General features: G+C 38.9%; 1 protein-coding gene across 11 annotated transcripts in view; it reads left to right on the top strand.

Moving 5' to 3' along the window:
- Nucleotides 1–19,151, top strand: part of LOC106070840 (plexin-A2-like) — a 198,503-nt gene that overhangs the window by 144,998 nt on the left and 34,354 nt on the right. For 10 of the 11 annotated variants that reach the window (XM_056027644.1, XM_056027647.1, XM_056027642.1 and 7 more), the window contains 2 exons: nt 15,702–15,802; nt 18,915–18,932. In XM_056027644.1, the coding sequence (XP_055883619.1) occupies nt 15,702–15,802; nt 18,915–18,932 (119 nt within the window). The remainder of the gene's footprint in view (nt 1–15,701; nt 15,803–18,914; nt 18,933–19,151) is intronic. The other variant, XM_056027651.1, reaches the window with a different exon arrangement.

Here is a 19,151-nt window from a genome sequence, read left to right on the forward strand (position 1 = left end):
ATGTGCCTGTCACTGTACACCTTGGATTGTTGCACTTTTAGAATGGGTATGTTTCCTGCAAGATGTGCTTACTGGCTATTGCATTTCACTTTTGACCTCCAGAAACGTAGTCTTCGTCTACGGTTGAAATACTCTTGCAAACAAATAATGACAAAAGCTAAATGAGTTCAATTTTAGTCTTCACCAAACCAAAGAAAATGGTGCTACTGAAAGATGTAGCTGGAAGTTTACCTATTTTGCTTACAATCCATTCTGTTACTTGAGACTTACAACAAAACAAAAACAGGATTAGGAATAAACAGATATCTTATCTTTGATAGTCGGTTAATCTTTATTGTGGTCAAGGTCCATCTTTTACATTTACTTGTATTTATTTCAATTTATCTCTGGATTAATAGGATGTTTCGTTCTACCTCAATGTCCTGCTCTACAATTGAAATGTTCAACTGATTGGGATGGCAAATAGTCCCCCCCCCTTTTTTTTTCCTTTTCTTATTTAGCTGTCACGTGTACTTAGAAACTCAGGACGTTTTGTTTTAAGTCTGACGCGCGTCATTTCCAACCAGAAATTTGACATCGGAAGTGACTTATGGCGGAATCATATTGATCTGATACACTCTTTCTAACGTCCATTTTAGTTTCCTGCATCGATCCCCGTTCTCTATCTCTCTGTCTGTCTGTGTCTGTCTGTCTCTGTCTGTCTGTCTCTGTCTGTCTGTCTGTCTGTCTGTCTCTGTCTCTCTCCTCGTCATTGTCAATGTGGCTAATGTCAGGCATTACATTTCATCTATTCATGCCCAAGCCTATTTCAGCAATATATTTTCAAAGTTCATCCACTACTGTTGATTTTTATTTTCATCAGTATCTGTTGCCGTTCTCAATACGACTTATCAAGGTGTATGCAATAAAAAGTCTACTTAATCAAAGGAATGGGCCCTTCTACTGAAAGTACTATCGACCTGTTAAAAAATATTACACATAATTAATAAGTGATGCACTATAAGCATTATGTAATATTTCTAACTAAATCAGTTAAACATATATAGTCTACCACGTCTTTGATTGACTTAATTTGCAGAGTTGTAGACCTTTGTGTGAAGTTATCGCCCATGACCTCTTTGGGAATTGATTGTCTCTATAAAACGCGCCATTTGACGTCATCTCTTCACCTGCACTGCTACCCTTCCATCTATTTATAGCCATCACCCCGCCCCCCCCCCTTTTTTTTTAAATTGTCGATGCTTCTATTTTCCCCCCCCCCCTCTTTTCGATTTTCGACTGACTCCATGTCCACCACTTGCCATCCCCCGCACCAACACTAGCAAGAGTTCCGCTCGGCTTCTGTCCAGTTTGATTGCTTTCTGTTTGTGTCCAGTGGAAACTGTCGGAAATGACTTGATCAACATCGTGTTGACCTTACTGGTCAGGGGCTCTGGCCTTTCAGTGGACACAACTGGACAGTTTCTTTAGGTTAACGTCGTCATTGCTCCTCATGGTGACGTCATATTCATGCAACAAAAAAGTGTGGAAGAAGAAAATGTTTGGACCGTTCCTACAAATTGAACCAATGAGTAAGTACACTTACAAGTTCCAATAAGATTTAGCCACTGATTGAACCAAGGAGTCGGACAGTACACTTACAAGTTCCAATAAGATTTAGCCACTGATTGAACCAATGAGTCGGACAGTACACTTACAAGTTCCAATAAGATTTAGCCACTGATTGAACCAAGGAGTCGGACAGTACACTTACAAGTTCCAATAAGATTTAGCCACTGATTGAACCAAGGAGTCGGACAGTACACTTACAAGTTCCAATAAGATTTAGCCACTGATTGAACCAAGGAGTCGGACAGTACACTTACAAGTTCCAATAAGATTTAGCCACTGATTGAACCAAGGAGTTGGACAGTACACTTACAAGTTCCAATAAGATTTAGCCACTGATTGAACCAAGGAGTTGGACAGTACACTTACAAGTTCCAATAAGATTTAGCCACTGATTGAACCAATGAGTCGGACAGTACACTTACAAGTTCCAATAAGATTTAACCACTGATTGAACCAAAGAGTTGGACAGTACACTTACAAGTTCCAATAAGATTTAACCACTGATTGAACCAAGGAGTTGGACAGTACACTTACAAGTTCCAATAAGATTTAGCCACTGATTGAACCAAGGAGTCGGACAGTACACTTACAAGTTCCAATAAGATTTAGCCACTGATTGAACCAAGGAGTCGGACAGTACACTTACAAGTTCCAATAAGATTTAGCCACTGATTGAACCAAGGAGTCGGACAGTACACTTACAAGTTCCAATAAGATTTAGCCACTGATTGAACCAAGGAGTCGGACAGTACACTTACAAGTTCCAATAAGATTTAGCCACTGATTGAACCAAGGAGTTGGACAGTACACTTACAAGTTCCAATAAGATTTAGCCACTGATTGAACCAAGGAGTTGGACAGTACACTTACAAGTTCCAATAAGATTTAGCCACTGATTGAACCAATGAGTCGGACAGTACACTTACAAGTTCCAATAAGATTTAACCACTGATTGAACCAAAGAGTTGGACAGTACACTTACAAGTTCCAATAAGATTTAACCACTGATTGAACCAAGGAGTTGGACAGTACACTTACAAGTTCCAATAAGATTTAGCCACTGATTGAACCAAGGAGTCGGACAGTACACTTACAAGTTCCAATAAGATTTAGCCACTGATTGAACCAAGGAGTCGGACAGTACACTTACAAGTTCCAATAAGATTTAGCCACTCATTGAACCAAGGAGTTGGACAGTACACTTACAAGTTCCAATAAGATTTAGCCACTGATTGAACCAATGAGTCGGACAGTACACTTACAAGTTCCAATAAGATTTAACCACTGATTGAACCAAGGAGTCGGACAGTACACTTACAAGTTCCAATAAGATTTAACCACTGATTGAACCAATGAGTTGGACAGTACACTTACAAGTTCCAATAAGATTTAGCCACTGATTGAACCAAGGAGTCGGACAGTACACTTACAAGTTCCAATAAGATTTAGCCACTGATTGAACCAAGGAGTCAGACAGTACACTTACAAGTTCCAATAAGATTTAGCCACTGATTGAACCAATGAGTCGGACAGTACACTTACAAGTTCCAATAAGATTTAGCCACTGATTGAACCAAGGAGTTGGACAGTACACTTACAAGTTCCAATAAGATTTAGCCACTGATTGAACCAAGGAGTCGGACAGTACACTTACAAGTTCCAATAAGATTTAACCACTGATTGAAACAGTTGATCGACACGTTTTGTTTTAAGATCTCAGAACTATGAAGCTTCTCATTCGCTGTTGAAATGTTCACAACAAACTTTCTTATGAACACGAAGATTGCTTTTAGTTCAATCTTTGTTTTGAAAAGCCATTGACATTCAAGGCTTCAGTAAAATGGGCCTATAGCTGACTTGCCTGCATTAATTTGATTTGTCTTTTCTGTCGGCCTCTTTACCTTAAGAATCAGCACTGAAAGTTTCTTGCCTTCAGAAGCGATCGCGAGTTAGCTGTTCACAATGTTGCAGCCCACATGGGAACTTGACATGAATGGAATAAATGCTGTACTATGGAAATATCCTTATCTATTTAAAGTACATTATCCAAATATTGGCTTATTTTTAGATACTTATTCTTCAAATCTTGGTTTATTTTGATAAATTTCCCTGTCCAATCTTGGTTTGAGGTTGACTGAACATCTTGAGCCGAGCTTGTTTAATAACTACTTTCTGTTGCGTCGTCACGCGCCAGTCATTCACTGTCACGTGATCTAGATAATACGTGATTGTGTTGTGCCCACTGTGGCGCTGATTAACTGCTGAAGTTTCTAGACTTAAGATGGTATCATCTACCGAACGTGTTTTGATTGGGGCTCATGTTGTACGTTGGAACTTCCTGACACACTGATGCTAACGACCCCATCCACAAATACAAAATTCTCATTCAAACACACATACAAAGTTATAAAGCGATCGTGTTAATGGTTTCCTAGTTCATTGACTCCTTCTGAGGACGCCTCATTAGGGGAAGTAAGTCTTGTTAGTTTTGTAGATTAAAATCTTGGAAATCTGATTCTGTCTGATGTCTTCTTCTATAATCTTTTCATCTGTGGCCTGGCTCTGTGTCACTAATTTGTCTCCAATGTAAAGTTTATTCACGTCTGATTTTTTCCCCGAGATGTTAGTCTATTGACGAGAACGCATAGATCGACTTTGTCGTATATAGAACAACTTCAAGGATGTCGATCTTCTGATGGCCCTTAGTGACGTTGTATGCAGTAAGGGAAAAATACAATTCAAGACAAATGTATTACTTGGTAGGAACTCGCAGGAACTAAAAGATTATACCAATATTTCTTCTTTTGTTATTCTGACTCTACTGTTTGGATTAGGTTGAAACTTTACTTTCTTTTTGTTCAATCATTGAGTAAATTCTGGCCTCAGTTATAACTTGTGTCTAAAGCCATCCACCAGAACTCATTTTCTGCGGCTTAGTTTGGGCACTATAGAAAACAAGTCATATAGAGACTTCAAACATGATCAGTTTCTACTTGACGTGTTACGTTGAAATGTCCACGAACTATTTATTGATGAGCCACCCCTGCTCTAGGTGTCATTTTTTGTTCTCCTTAATGCTTCAGAGTAAAATAACCATAAATAGATAATTTTTTTTCAAATACATAATTCATAAATTCGTCCCTAAGAGACATCAAAAGAAAGGTTTGAAAGAGAAAAACAACAACACAATGATTGCCTGCTGTACACACTTATATCTAAGAAAACAAAAGTCTGTCATCAGTAGATTACAGCATCAGCAAACACATGGTAGGCAAAGGTTTGACCAACATCCCGTATAACAAATAGGCTAACCCTGTGGTCTGTATAACCAGTTGGCCAACCCTGTGGTCTGTATAACCAGTTGACCAACCCTGTGGTCTGTATAACAAGTTGACCAACCCTGTGGTCTGTATAACAAGTTGGCCAACAATGTGGTCTGTATAACAAGTTGGCCAACACTGTGGTCTGTATAACAAGTTGGCCAACCCTGTGGTCTGTATAACAAGTTGGCCAACACTGTGGTCTGTATAACCAGTTGACCAACCCAGTGGTCTGTATAACAAGTTGACCAACTATGTGGTCTGTATAACCAGTTGGCCAACCCTGTGGTCTGTATAACCAGTTGACCAACCCTGTGGTCTGTATAACAAGTTGGCCAACACTGTGGTCTGTATAACAAGTTGGCCAACACTGTGGTCTGTATAACCAGTTGACCAACCCAGTGGTCTGTATAACAAGTTGACCAACCCTGTGGTCTGTATAACCAGTTGACCAACCCTGTGGTCTGTATAACAAGTTGGCCAACCCTGTGGTCTGTATAACCAGTTGGCCAACCCTGTGGTCTGTATAACAAGTTGACCAACCCTGTGGTCTGTATAACAAGTTGGCCAACACTGTGGTCTGTATAACCAGTTGACCAACCCAGTGGTCTGTATAACCAGTTGGCCAACCCTGTGGTCTGTATAACCAGTTGACCAACCCTGTGGTCTGTATAACAAGTTGGCCAACACTGTGGTCTGTATAACAAGTTGGCCAACCCTGTCATCTGTATAACACATTGGCCAACCCTGTGGTCTGTATAACAAGTTGGCCAACCCTGTGGTCTGTATAACAAGTTGACCAACCCTGTGGTCTGTATAACAAATTGGCCAACCCTGTGGTCTGTATAACAAATTGGCCAACCCTGTGGTCTGTATAACAAGTTGGCCAACCCTGTGGTCTGTATAACAAATTGGCCAACCATGTGGTCTGTATAACAAATTGGCCAACCTTGTGGTCTGTATAACAAGTTAGCCAACCCTGTGGTCTGTATAACAAGTTGGCCAACCCTGTGGTCTGTATAACAAATTGGCCAACCCTGTGGTCTGTATAACAAATTGGCCAACCCTGTGGTCTGTATAACAAATTGGCCAACCCTGTGGTCTGTATAAAAAATTGGCCAACCCTGTGGTCTGTATAACAAGTTGGCCAACCCTGTGGTCTGTATAACAAGTTGGCCAACCATGTGGTCTGTATAACAAGTTGACCAACCCTGTGGTCTGTATAACAAGTTGACCAACCCTGTTGTCTGTATAACAAGTTGACCAACCCTGTGGTCTGTATAACAAGTTGGCCAACCCTGTGGTCTGTATAACAAGTTGGCCAACAGGTTGAACAGTACAGCCATCTTTTTGTCCGTTTGGTCAACAGTGTATTCTGTGTGACAAGTTGACTATTTCTACTAGAATTAAGTAGCCCTTGGTCATAGTTCCTGGATCTAGATTCAATAGATGGCATTACAGAGAGTTGACTGTAGTGTGAAGTAAAAATCATTGACTTATGTTTGATTTAGGTCAAGGCACTAGGCCTATCTAACGGTTGTTGGGACTGAAAACTGACTCGAACTATGGCTGTCTTATCTTGTATAATAAAGAGGTTACTTCAATAAAGATGATGATTTAGTTTAAGTATCTCAACTTGTGGGGCTGTTATTTCTAGCTAGTGTTGATATAGTATGTCTAATGTCGAACTAAACGTTTTGTCACACACACACAACTTTCTAAATGAAATTTTTGACTGTTTAGGTGGCATACTTTTATTGAGGATTTAAAGAGGAAATCAACTTAATTAAGATCGAGTTAAGAAATAACATTTCCCACTAGAATATTATGGAGGTAATACGATTTCTTATGTTTACATTTCTTGAGCTAGTCTAAGCCAATGAAACTCTGACCAGGGCAGCTAACTGGGCCCCCACTGTGAAGGTGAGGAGTCTCTCTGTTTATCCCCCTGCTTCTTTAGCCTTCAAATGTCTATTTATCTTTCATTTGCTGCTGGATTAATGTAGCTTCATGGAGACGGGGAGGAATCTCTTTTGTCTTGGAATCTCTTTCTCTCATCTTTCCTACTTCGTCCTGTGCGCGCGTGTGTGTGTGTGAACGTGGAGTGTGTTTTTGTGTTTGTTCTTGTTTGAAAAATAATTTGTGGAGATTGGAAACGGATGGAAATGTTTTCAACTAATTAGGAAAATCGTAAATGATTTTTTTTTTCGTGGTGGCGCTTTTGAATTTGTCGCTACGGCGTTTTCTTTTCGCTTCGCTTATTATTTTTTTTTACCTATGAGTGTTTCAGAAAACATGTTGATTGAAAAGAGTTGATTAGTTCCTACAAAAATCTGATGTAGTGGCGAGCAAACATTCAAGTGCGGAACTCCTCAATTCTAATTTCTGTCAGAATTAAAATCCAATTAGACGCGAACATTTTGTTTCTAGAGTTTGTGAAGGGGGAAACGATATTGATTCCATGAAGAACTTTTTTGGAAGCATTGACCATTTTCTGTGGTATTGATCTTTTCTTTGGCATCGATCTTTTTTGTGTGACTGATAATTTGATGAGGCATTGATAATCTTTTGCGGGGGAAATGATTTCTGTTGGGTTTGATCTTATTGTGTGGAATTGATATTTTTGTGTGAGGGGGATTTTTTTTGTGTGGGGTATGGATATCTTTGTGGAGATATTGATCTCTGTGTGGAGATATTGATCTCTGTGTGGAGATATTGATCTCTTTGTGGAGATATTGATATCTTTGTGGAGATATTGATATCTTTGTGGAGATATTGATCTCTGTGTGGAGATATTGATCTCTGTGTGGAGATATTGATATCTTTGTGGAGATATTGATATTTTTGTGGAGATATTGATATCTTTGTGGAGATATTGATCTCTGTGTGGAGATATTGATATCTTTGTGGAGATATTGATATCTTTGTGGAGATATTGATATCTTTGTGGAGATATTGATCTCTGTGTGGAGATATTGATATCTTTGTGGAGATATTGATATCTTTGTGGAGATATTGATATCTTTGTGGAGATATTGATCTCTGTGTGGAGATATTGATATCTTTGTGGAGATATTGATATCTTTGTGGAGATATTGATCTCTGTGTGGAGATATTGATATCTTTGTGGAGATATTGATATCTTTGTGGAGATATTGATCTCTGTGTGGAGATATTGATCTCTGTGTGGAGATATTGATCTCTGTGTGGAGATATTGATCTCTGTGTGGAGATATTGATATCTTTGTGGAGATATTGATCTCTGTGTGGAGATATTGATATCTTTGTGGAGATATTGATCTCTGTATGGAGATATTGATATCTTTGTGGAGATATTGATCTCTGTGTGGAGATATTGATATCTGTGGAGATATTGATCTCTGTGTGGAGATATTGATATCTTTGTGGAGATATTGATCTCTGTGTGGAGATATTGATCTCTGTGTGGAGATATTGATATCTTTGTGGAGATATTGATCTCTGTGTGGAGATATTGATATCTTTGTGGATTGATCTCTGTGTGGAGATATTGATATCTTTGTGGAGATATTGATATCTTTGTGGAGATATTGATATCTTTGTGGAGATATTGATCTCTGTGTAGAGATATTGATATCTTTGTGGAGATATTGATATCTTTGTGGAGATATTGATATCTTTGTGGAGATATTGATATCTTTGTGGAGATATTGATATCTTTGTGGAGATATTGATCTCTGTGTGGAGATATTGATATCTTTGTGGAGATATTGATCTCTGTGTGGAGATATTGATATCTTTGTGGAGATATTGATATCTTTGTGGAGATATTGATATCTGTGGAGATATGGATATCTTTGTGGAGATATTGATATCTTTGTGGAGATATTGATCTCTGTGTGGAGATATCCGTCCACTTGATTGCCTTGGTCCGATACACGCTAGAACATACATTTAGATAACGAGATGAACATGCACCATATCGTCGTGGTTGTTTTAACAAAGAGAATCAAATGTTCCGTTCAGGAGCCGAGTAGATTTCATGATAGTCTAGACTTCTAGTTACTGAATATCTTGTGGCTTGACTTCTAGTTACTGAATATCTTGTGGCTTGACTTCAAACTCTGACTGGATTCTGGATGATCAATTAGCTTTTAGTAATGACCGCATCCTCTTTGTGCAGATGACAATGAGTTTCTTGATGTGATAAGGAGGTCTACATTCACTTCATTATAGAGAAGTGATCTCCTTCACTTCTCTACGGAAGCTGTTACATGCACTTTACAATGTAGCAGTGACTTCATGCGCTTTACAATGTAGCAGTGACTTCATGCGCTTTACGATGTAGCAGTGACTACATGTAATTTACGATATAGCAGTGACTACGTGCACTTTACGGTGCAGCAGTGACTACGTGCTCTTTACGGTGCAGCAGTGAATTTATGCGCTTTACGATGTAGCAGTGACTACATATAATTTACGATGTAGCAATGACTACGTGCACTTTACGATTTACGATGCAGCAATGACTACGTGCACTTTACGATGTAGCAATGACTACGTGCACTTTACGATGTAGCAATGACTACGTGCACTTTACGATGTAGCAATGACTACGTGCTCTTTACGGTGCAGCAGTGAATTTATGCGCTTTACGATGTAGCAGTGACTACATATAATTTACGATGTAGCAATGACTACGTGCACTTTACGATTTACGATGCAGCAATGACTACGTGCACTTTACGATGCAGCAATGACTACATGCACTTTACAAAAAGCAAAACTGCATTATATTTACTACCTTCATTTTATTTTATGGGAATGTCACATTAACTGAACTTTCACTATCTTATTGCTTTGAAGGGCCTCTCTCTCTCTCTCTCTCTCTCACTCTCTCTCATTCACAGAAACACCCTCTTTCTTTCTCTCTCACACACACTCTCTCTCATACACACACACATTCAACTCCATTAGAAGTAGGGTGAAATGTAAGGGAGCTCAATGCGTGTCCAGCCATTTGTCTATCCCGTGCGAATGTGTTACACCACGCGCTGCTAATCCATCCTGCCCTTGTCTCCCCTACACGATCCCATGGTGCCTCGAGATTTGAAACTACCATGATCTCCCTAAACATTCGTGGTGGTCAATTTACTGCCCATCCTAGGGATGACCTCCATTCTTGTCCATAAGCTGGCCAACAGATTGTAAAGCTCAACTCCCACCCCGAAATTCGGAATTTCTGAAAAAGTTTTTTTGTCCTGGTGTGGAACATAAATCCTAGCCGCCTAAATGTTCCGTCATTCTGTCGAATGCTTTTAGTCGAATTCTTTTTGCCATCCATAGTATTAAATATGTAAATCAGGGGGCGGGGATTAGCTGATTAAAATTCAGTCCCCATTCGTTTTGTTTTTCTTTTTCAATCGCAGTAATAGAAAATATTGTATGGTACGAACGAAACAAAACAAAACAAATGCGTTTTTGAAAGTACACAGTACATCGTTAAGAACAACACGGAACACTGGAAGATAGAATCTCGTGGTAACTTTAAATATGTGACTGTATTTCATATAAAGTCATCCGAAATCTAGAATCGTGGTAACTTTAAATATGTGACTGTATTTCATATAAAGTCATCCGAAATCTATGTTCTAGTAATTATTTATGTTGAAACCAATGTTTTAGAGTGTCTTACAGAAAAAAAGTTATAATTATTTGATACCATAGTTTCATGTATGCATGTTTCTCTGATCTCAGAGACTCACAAGAATAATGCCTAAACACGTCTTGCACTACAATAGCATGTTTGAAACTTCAAAAGGAGTTCTCTTCCTTTGATTATTCTACTCGCCTGGCTATGTCTCCTTGTATTCCATTGTTTGACTGTGATGGTTAACTCGCAGGTTTGGGGGAAAACTTCGATCTCCTTTAAGAAAACAGATCTCAACTTTTGATGTCCTCTCAGATCTAGGAGAATAAGGAGTGTGGTAAATGATTAGACAATGGATTAGATAATTGACTTGTATATAGGCCAGAGACTCGGAAAGTAAGAAGCAAATGAAGGAGTGTAAGACGAACAAATGTCAAAGTTCTGACGACTTCCTGGATATTTGTCTTCAACAGAAATCGATGATCTCATTCTAAGTAGGTCAAAAACATTTTCAGGACGAGGCTTTTTTTTTTAATTTAGTAGTAATGTAACAGTAATACAGCATTTTTCTCCTTCTCTCTCTCTCTCTCTCATATCTATCTATCTATCTATCTATCTATCTATCTATCTATCTATCTATCTATCTATCTATCTATCTATCTATCTATCTATCTATCTATCTATCTATCTATCTATCTATCTGTGTATGTGTATAATACTAATTTCTTCATAAAGATAGAACTGGCTGAGTTAGTCAGTGTGGTCATGGTTTACACTGGTGGTAACACAAAGAAATGATTTACTTTTCTACAAAGCTTATATCTATCAACTCACTTTGTCTGTCTGGTAAAAATGTTTTTGTACACGTTATTTCTCCCACACCCAATTTCGGATCAAGCTGAAATTTTGCACAATTATTTCTTTGACCTGACAAAACAAGAATAAAAAAAAATTACCAATTAGTTAATTAACTATTGGAAATTATTTTATTTTATTTTGCAATCTCAAATAAGGGAAAGAAATTTTACTTGACTGATGTGTTTGTATAAGATGAATGAGTCTTCTTTATACTTTGTAGAAAGAAAAGGTTGAAACTAACAATAGATAACTAGAAAACCTTCTATTTTCATTAGTACTACCCTGGCGTAGTGATTTCGGTATCGGCCTGAGGCTTTAGCCCCCGAGCTCAAATTCGGGTTCATTCAACTTTTTTTTTTTTTTTTTGAAGATATCGTAAGTGTGAAGCTTTTTCTTTTAGATCTTTTTTTTTTTTCTAAGAGTATTTTTTAAAGTTTTTGCTTGATTTTTGGAATATAAGTTATTTTGAAGCGACATAAATAAATAAAATAGAAGCCATGACAAAATTACAGTCATACAGAACACTTGTACTGCAAAGACAACTCATTCAGAACTATTACCTTAACACCACACAATCGTGTGGTTTCAAAAGGAAGATTATCAAGGAAAGACAATTATCTTAATTCAGAACTATTGCTCTAACATGACACAGTCGTGTGGTTTCAAAAGGAAGATTATCAAGGAAAGACAATTCACTCAGAACTGCCACATTTGTTTGTTTTTCAAGGAAGATATGCATGTTCTAGCACATACCTCGGCATTGGTTTGAACCCGGGACCATCATGATGACGGTGCAGATCCCATACCGTACCACCAGCCTCACGTTGAGTTCAATTTGTTCTTTTTGTTTAGGTGTCAAGTTGTGAATTAGTCACTTTTTATTTTTTAAAATTGTTCCAGCCCACTAAATTCTTAGGTTTTCTCAGCGTACTCTCTTCCTTCTCCCTGTACACTTCTTCTGTCCCCACTTGTCAACACGAGGGCCCACCCTGTTGATACATCAACTTGTGCTTCCCCGATTTAGGAAATACCGCAAGACTCCAACGTTGTGTAGATTTAGATCTCTACAATTAGATCTTACTGTAATCGTCTCAATCCCGACTTGTGACTAGAGAAGTTTAAGCAACTCTATAACTAAAGAGCTCAAAGATGATTAGTTATCCCACACACTGTCTATTATTATTGGACGGCAGCAAAGTCCAGGCTGTAAACCAAAATGTAAATTGTTCGTTGTAGGTGTATACATCTCGAGTCTTTATACGAAGTGTGTGTGTGCCACATAAAGCGAGGGTGTCATCTGGTTGTGATGTATGGATGAAAGACACTGGTCCAAATACTTGCTCACCCCCTCTTCTGTGTGAATACAGGGGCATGATGGACTTGATTAGTGCGCTGGTCAGATAGATTGATTGCCCCTCGTGCCCTAATCTCCTGGAGTAGGTGACCTTTGACAATCTCTTAGAAATCAGAACTGACCTTTCCGGCGGTGGCCGAGATGGATGCCCTGAAAATGGATACCTTCAGTCCCTTCTTACTAATGTGGAAGTGTTTTGTGAGTACCAGACACACGGTGGGTGGGTGTTGTGTATCCAGTAGGGGCGGGGATGTTGGGAGCTCCATGCTCTCTCTCTCTCTCTCTCTACTGATTGTTACTTAACGTTTGATCAAGAAAATAAACCAAATAGTCATGATAAACAGGGTTAGGGTTTCTACTACTGAGTATTTTACACTATATCTTGGGATTTATTGATTTTGAACTGTTGAGCAACACAATTTCTATTCTTAGTTGACAAATAAACACTAACAGCACACCCATTCTCATAGAACTGATGTATAGGAAAACAGTATTTTTTTTAAATTTTTGTTACGTTTTAAAGGTAGATCTTGTGTATCTTTAAAAATCTGGCCAAGTCTCCCTTACACACTGTGAGCTGAATTGTCTACTTAAACCTACACATTGTTAACTTCAGTGAAGCTGATAGGACTAGATTACTGGCGTTGAATGTACATTTTTAGATGTCAGGATTTGAAATAGAAATTAGGGGAGTTAAAGAGCTTAAGAGCTCAGTTTAGATCTTTAGACGAATAACTGGAACATCGGATAATCGGATCACAGACGTTGTCTCGTAGTATTAATCTATTTCAATGTACAGACATAATAGTTCAGATAATCAAGTCTGTTTAGACACACTTTTTTTAGGCTGTTGCTACATGGGCCTAGAGCTTGACTAGTTGTACTCACATCTAGGTCAAGTTGTACTCACATCTAGGTCTAGTTGTACTCACATCTAGGTCAAGTTGTACTCAGATCTAGGTCTAGTTGTACTCACATCTAGGTCTGGTTGTACTCACATCTAGGTCTAGTTGTACTCACATCTAGGTCTAGTTGTACTCACATCTAGGTCTAGTTGTGCTCACATCTAGGTCTAGTTGCTCTCAGATCTAGGTCTAGTTGCTCTCACATCTAAGTCTAGTTGTACTCACATCTAGGTCTAGTTGCTCTCAGATCTAGGTCTAGTTGTACTCACATCTAGGTCTAGTTGTACTCACATCTAGGTCTAGTTGTACTCACATCTAGGTCTAGTTGCTCTCAGATCTAGGTCTAGTTGCACTCACATCTAGGTCTAGTTGTACTCACATCTAGGTCTAGTTGCTCTCAGATCTAGGTCTAGTTGTACTCACATCTAGGTCTAGTTGCTCTCACATCTAGGTCTAGTTGTACTCACATCTAGGTCTAGTTGTACTCACATCTAGGTCTAGTTGTACTCACATCTAGGTCTAGTTGTACTCAGATCTAGGTCTAGTTGTACTCAGATCTAGGTCTAGTTGTACTCACATCTAGGTCTAGTTGTACTCAGATCTAGGTCTAGTTGTACTCACATCTAGGTCTAGTTGTACTCAGATCTAGGTCTAGTTGCTCTCAGATCTAGGTCTAGTTGTACTCATATCTAGGTCTAGTTGTACTCACATCTAGGTCTAGTTGTATTCAGATCTAGGTCTAGTTGCTCTCAGATCTAGGTCTAGTTGTACTCACATCTAGGTCTAGTTGTACTCACATCTAGGTCTAGTTGTACTCAGATCTAGGTCTAGTTGTACTCACATCTAGGTCTAGTTGTACTCAGATCTAGGTCTAGTTGCTCTCAGATCTAGGTCTAGTTGTACTCACATCTAGGTCTAGTTGTACTCACATCTAGGTCTAGTTGTACTCAGATCTAGGTCTAGTTGCTCTCAGATCTAGGTCTAGTTGTACTCACATCTAGGTCTAGTTGTACTCACATCTAGGTCTAGTTGTACTCACATCTAGGTCTAGTTGCTCTCAGATCTAGGTCTAGTTGCTCTCAGATCTAGGTCTAGTTGCTCTCAGATCTAGGTCTAGTTGTACTCACATCTAGGTCTAGTTGTATTCACATCTAGGTCTAGTTGTACTCACATCTAGGTCTAGTTGCTCTCAGATCTAGGTCTAGTTGTACTCACATCTAGGTCTAGTTGTACTCAGATCTAGGTCTAGTTGCTCTCAGATCTAGGTCTAGTTGTACTCATATCTAGGTCTAGTTGTACTCACATCTAGGTCTAGTTGTATTCAGATCTAGGTCTAGTTGCTCTCAGATCTAGGTCTAGTTGTACTCACATCTAGGTCTAGTTGTACTCACATCTAGGTCTAGTTGCTCTCAGATCTAGGTCTAGTTGTACTCAGATCTAGCTCTAGTTGTACTCACATCTAGGTCTAGTTGTACTCAGATCTAGGTCTAGTTGCTCTCAGATCTAGGTCTAGTTGTACTCACATCTAGGTCTAGTTGTATTCACATCTAGGTCTAGTTGTACTCACATCTAGGTCTAGTTGCTCTCAGATCTAGGTCTAGTTGTACTCACATCTAGGTCTAGTTGCTCTCAGATCTAAGTCTAGTTGTACTCACATCTAGGTCTAGTTGCTCTCAGATCTAGGTCTAGTTGTACTCACATCTGGGTCTAGTTGTACTCAGATCTAGGTCTAGTTGTACTCACATTTGGGTCTAGTTGCTCTCAGATCTAGGTCTAGTTGTACTCACATCTAGGTCTAGTTGTACTCACATCTGGGTCTAGTTGTACTCAGATCTAGGTCTAGTTGTACTCAGATCTAGGTCTAGTTGTACTCACATCTGGGTCTAGTTGCTCTCAGATCTAGGTCTAGTTGTACTCACATCTGGGTCTAGTTGCTCTCAGATCTAGGTCTAGTTGTACTCACATCTGGGTCTAGTTGTACTCATACCGAATTAGTGATGACGTTTTTTTCTTCTGCTTCTCAGGTAGTGAGGATGAAAGTACAAAACTGCACGCAGTACACATCATGTGGCGAATGCCTGGGCGCCAAAGACCCCTACTGTGGCTGGTGCTCCCTACAGAGCAAGTAAGTAAAGGGCCCTTTTCGCTAATTAACAGACGGTGACACCATTAGTCCATGCATCAACTCATCCGCCATAACATCATAACACCAGTTTAGTTTTGTGTGGGGGGGGGGGGGGCAAGTCATCATGGGCCTTTGTCTTTTGAGACAGAAGCTGCTTCACTCAAGGGAAGGGAAGATGTAAAGACACTTTGAGATAAGCTAGGTAAGGGTAGATGTAAAGACACTTTGAGATAAGCTAGGTAAACAAAACTGGTTTGTTACTGGATAGAGGATGATGTTTTTGGTCTACGACTGTATCATCTCTCTCCTCTCCTTCATCGCCTGTTGTTGTTGTTGTGGTGGTAACATTGTCAACACAAAACTCATCATCGTCTTGATTCTGTGTGGCTTGTCGCTTCACTTTCTGTTTGTGTGTTGTAGTAGTAGGGGAATGAGTGTTCTTCCACTCCATGTTGGCTATCTCTCAACCATGCCTCGTCCCAATCTTCTTCCACTCCATGTTGGCTATCTCTCAACCATGCCTCGTCCCAATCATTGATTCTCAGCTCTGGCTTAAATGAATGAGAAAAAGCAACGCTTCAAACGCTGCATTCAATCAGTCCAAGAATATACTCCTTCCATCGCTTCGTTTTACTCATTTATTCATGGACTCCATTCATAGATATTTACATTTATATTTCATATATATTTATATGCATACACGCTATACATGTTACCAACTCAAAGCCCTAATGTCTATGAGTCGTCTGTTATACAGTTTGGTCAAATTAGGACTACCCCCCCCCCCTTTTCGTAGAAGTCTTTTTGTTGGAATCGGCAAATATTGTTCTAGTTTCTCTACTGTATTTCTGTCTGTATGTCTACTGTGTTTCTGTTTGTATGTCTACTGTGTTTCTGTCTGTATGTCTACTGTGTTTCTGTTTGTATGTCTACTGTGTTTCTGTTTGTATGTCTACTGTGTTTCTGTCTGTATGTCTACTGTGTTTCTGTTTGTATGTCTACTGTGTTTCTGTCTGTGTGTCTATTGTGTTTCTGTTTGTGTGTCTATTGTGTTTCTGTTTGTGTGTCTACTGTGTTTCTGTTTATATGTCTACTGTGTTTCTGTTTGTGTGTCTACTGTGTTTCTGTTTGTGTGTCTACTGTGTTTCTGTTTGTGTGTCTACTGTGTTTCTGTTTTAGACTGCTCTGTTTCTGTTTGTGCCTACTGTGTTTCTGTTTTTGTGTCTACTGTGTTTCTGTTTGTGTCTGCTGTGTTTCTGTTAGTGTATCTATTGTGTTTCTGTGTGTATGTCTAGTGTATTTCTGTTTGTGTGTCTACTGTGTTTCTGTTTGTGTCTACTGTGTTTCTGTTTGTGTGTCTACTGTGTTTCTGTGTGTATGTCTACTGTATTTCTGTGTGTATGTCTACTGTGTTTCTGTTTGTGTCTACTGTGTTTCTGTTTGTGTGTCTACTGTGTTTCTGTGTGTATGTCTACTCTTGTTTCTGTTTGTGTCTACTGTGTTTCTGTTTGTGTCTACTGTATTTCTGTGTGTATGTCTACTGTTTTTCTGTTTGTGTGTCTATTTTTGTTTCGGTTTGTATATTTACTGTTTCTGTTTGTATCTACTATGTTTCTGTTTGTATCTACTGTGTTTCTGTTTGTGTCTACTGTGTTTCTGTTTGTGTCTACTGTGTTTTTGTTTGTGTGTCTACTGTGTTTCTGTTTGTGTCTACTGTGTTTCTGTTTGTGTCTACTGTGTTTCTGTTTGTGTCTACTGTGTTTCTGTTTGTGTCTACTGTGTTTCTGTTTGTGTCTACTGTGTTTCTGTTTGTGTGTCTACTGTTTGTATGTGTGTCGAGGTGCAGGTTGTGTTCTTTCTGTTGTATTCAGTAATGTAAGCATGGGCTAGTACTAGTTGGTGTATGTGTGCGCGTGTCTTTGCGCGAGCTTGTTGCCTCCCTGCATGCTGACTGTCCACCATGTTTCTCCCATCCTGTATATCTAGCTGACCTCCACCAGGGAAGCAGAGTTACAATAGCACTTAAACATCATCCAGAATCGCAAAGCAGAAGAGTTTTGGTCGTTACTGTGTGTTCTGATTAAGATTTCATGCAACTTTTTTGTGTGCGTCAGTTGCAAGTCATCACAGCTGCGAACATTCACTATATTTAATGTAACTCAAAACAGCTGCGAACATTCACTATAATTAAAATAACTAATCATCACAGCATTGAACAATCGTCATAGTAAATAAAACTTGTACAAGCAACAGCAACAAAAAATATATATTTTTTTAATAAACAAAGCTTATTTTATTCTAGGGAACTCATCGTCCTATTGCTACCATGTTTCTCACTATAGCAAGTGTATCTCCCTTTTTCTATATACCGATGTAATTAATTACCACTAATGGATTATTCAATAGGTTGTTTTTTTTTGTATTGATTCATGTGTTGACATCGACAATGAATCTTTGTGCAACATTTCAATTGGATCAGACAATGGGAAGTGAGCAGAAAAAAGTGTTAAAGAATTTACAGACAGACGGAGAGAGTTATATAAGCTTTGGAATAAGCAGCTAGCAGAGCAAAATGAAGTCGCTGTTAGTAAATAATAACAAATGGTCAAAACGTAAAGATTACAGAATGTAACAAATCATCAATCTAGAGTCCTTGTGCATTGGATTATATCTCTCTGAACTTGGACCATTTCTCTTAGTGTCAATTCAATCCAACAATGTGGAGAAGAGCAATACTACGTTGACTGGCAGGGGTACAGAACAAGTGATAGAACGAAGGCAGAGTTCAACGTTCTAAAGACATCTTTGAGATGTGCCCATCTTTGAGATATGCCCATGCTGACATCATTTCCGAGAATCATTTCATGTTACCACAGCTCAGTAACTCTGCCTCCTTGGATTCAAACCAAATACCACTACCACACAGTTCATGCTCGCGATCATAACCTCCCACTTGTACCGCCTACTTGTATCAATAAACGTATATGTTATATATCTTGTTATATTTATATCTATAGTTATGTATGTATATGACTAAATGTTTGGCCACTCTACATGTGCCTATATTGAGGATGAGAGAGTGAATTAATGACTTCCCTATCTTGTCCTACAGTGGTGTCCGGAGAAACACGTAAGTACTTGGACACATTCCTCAAAGATCCCTTCAGTCCAGACTTCATTATGTATCGTATGTACCAGAGCTTTGAATGTTGTGCCTTGACCTCTCTCTCTGATTTCTTTGTTGTTCGATGATCATTTTTTTTTAATTATTATTTTTGCTTGTACGATGCATGGCGTCTATCTTGTGAATGATGTTATGATTTGGTTTGATTTAATATCTAGACTTTGC

This window comes from Biomphalaria glabrata, chromosome 4 (assembly GCF_947242115.1).
Source record: "Biomphalaria glabrata chromosome 4, xgBioGlab47.1, whole genome shotgun sequence".
Classification (NCBI taxonomy): domain Eukaryota; kingdom Metazoa; phylum Mollusca; class Gastropoda; family Planorbidae; genus Biomphalaria; species Biomphalaria glabrata.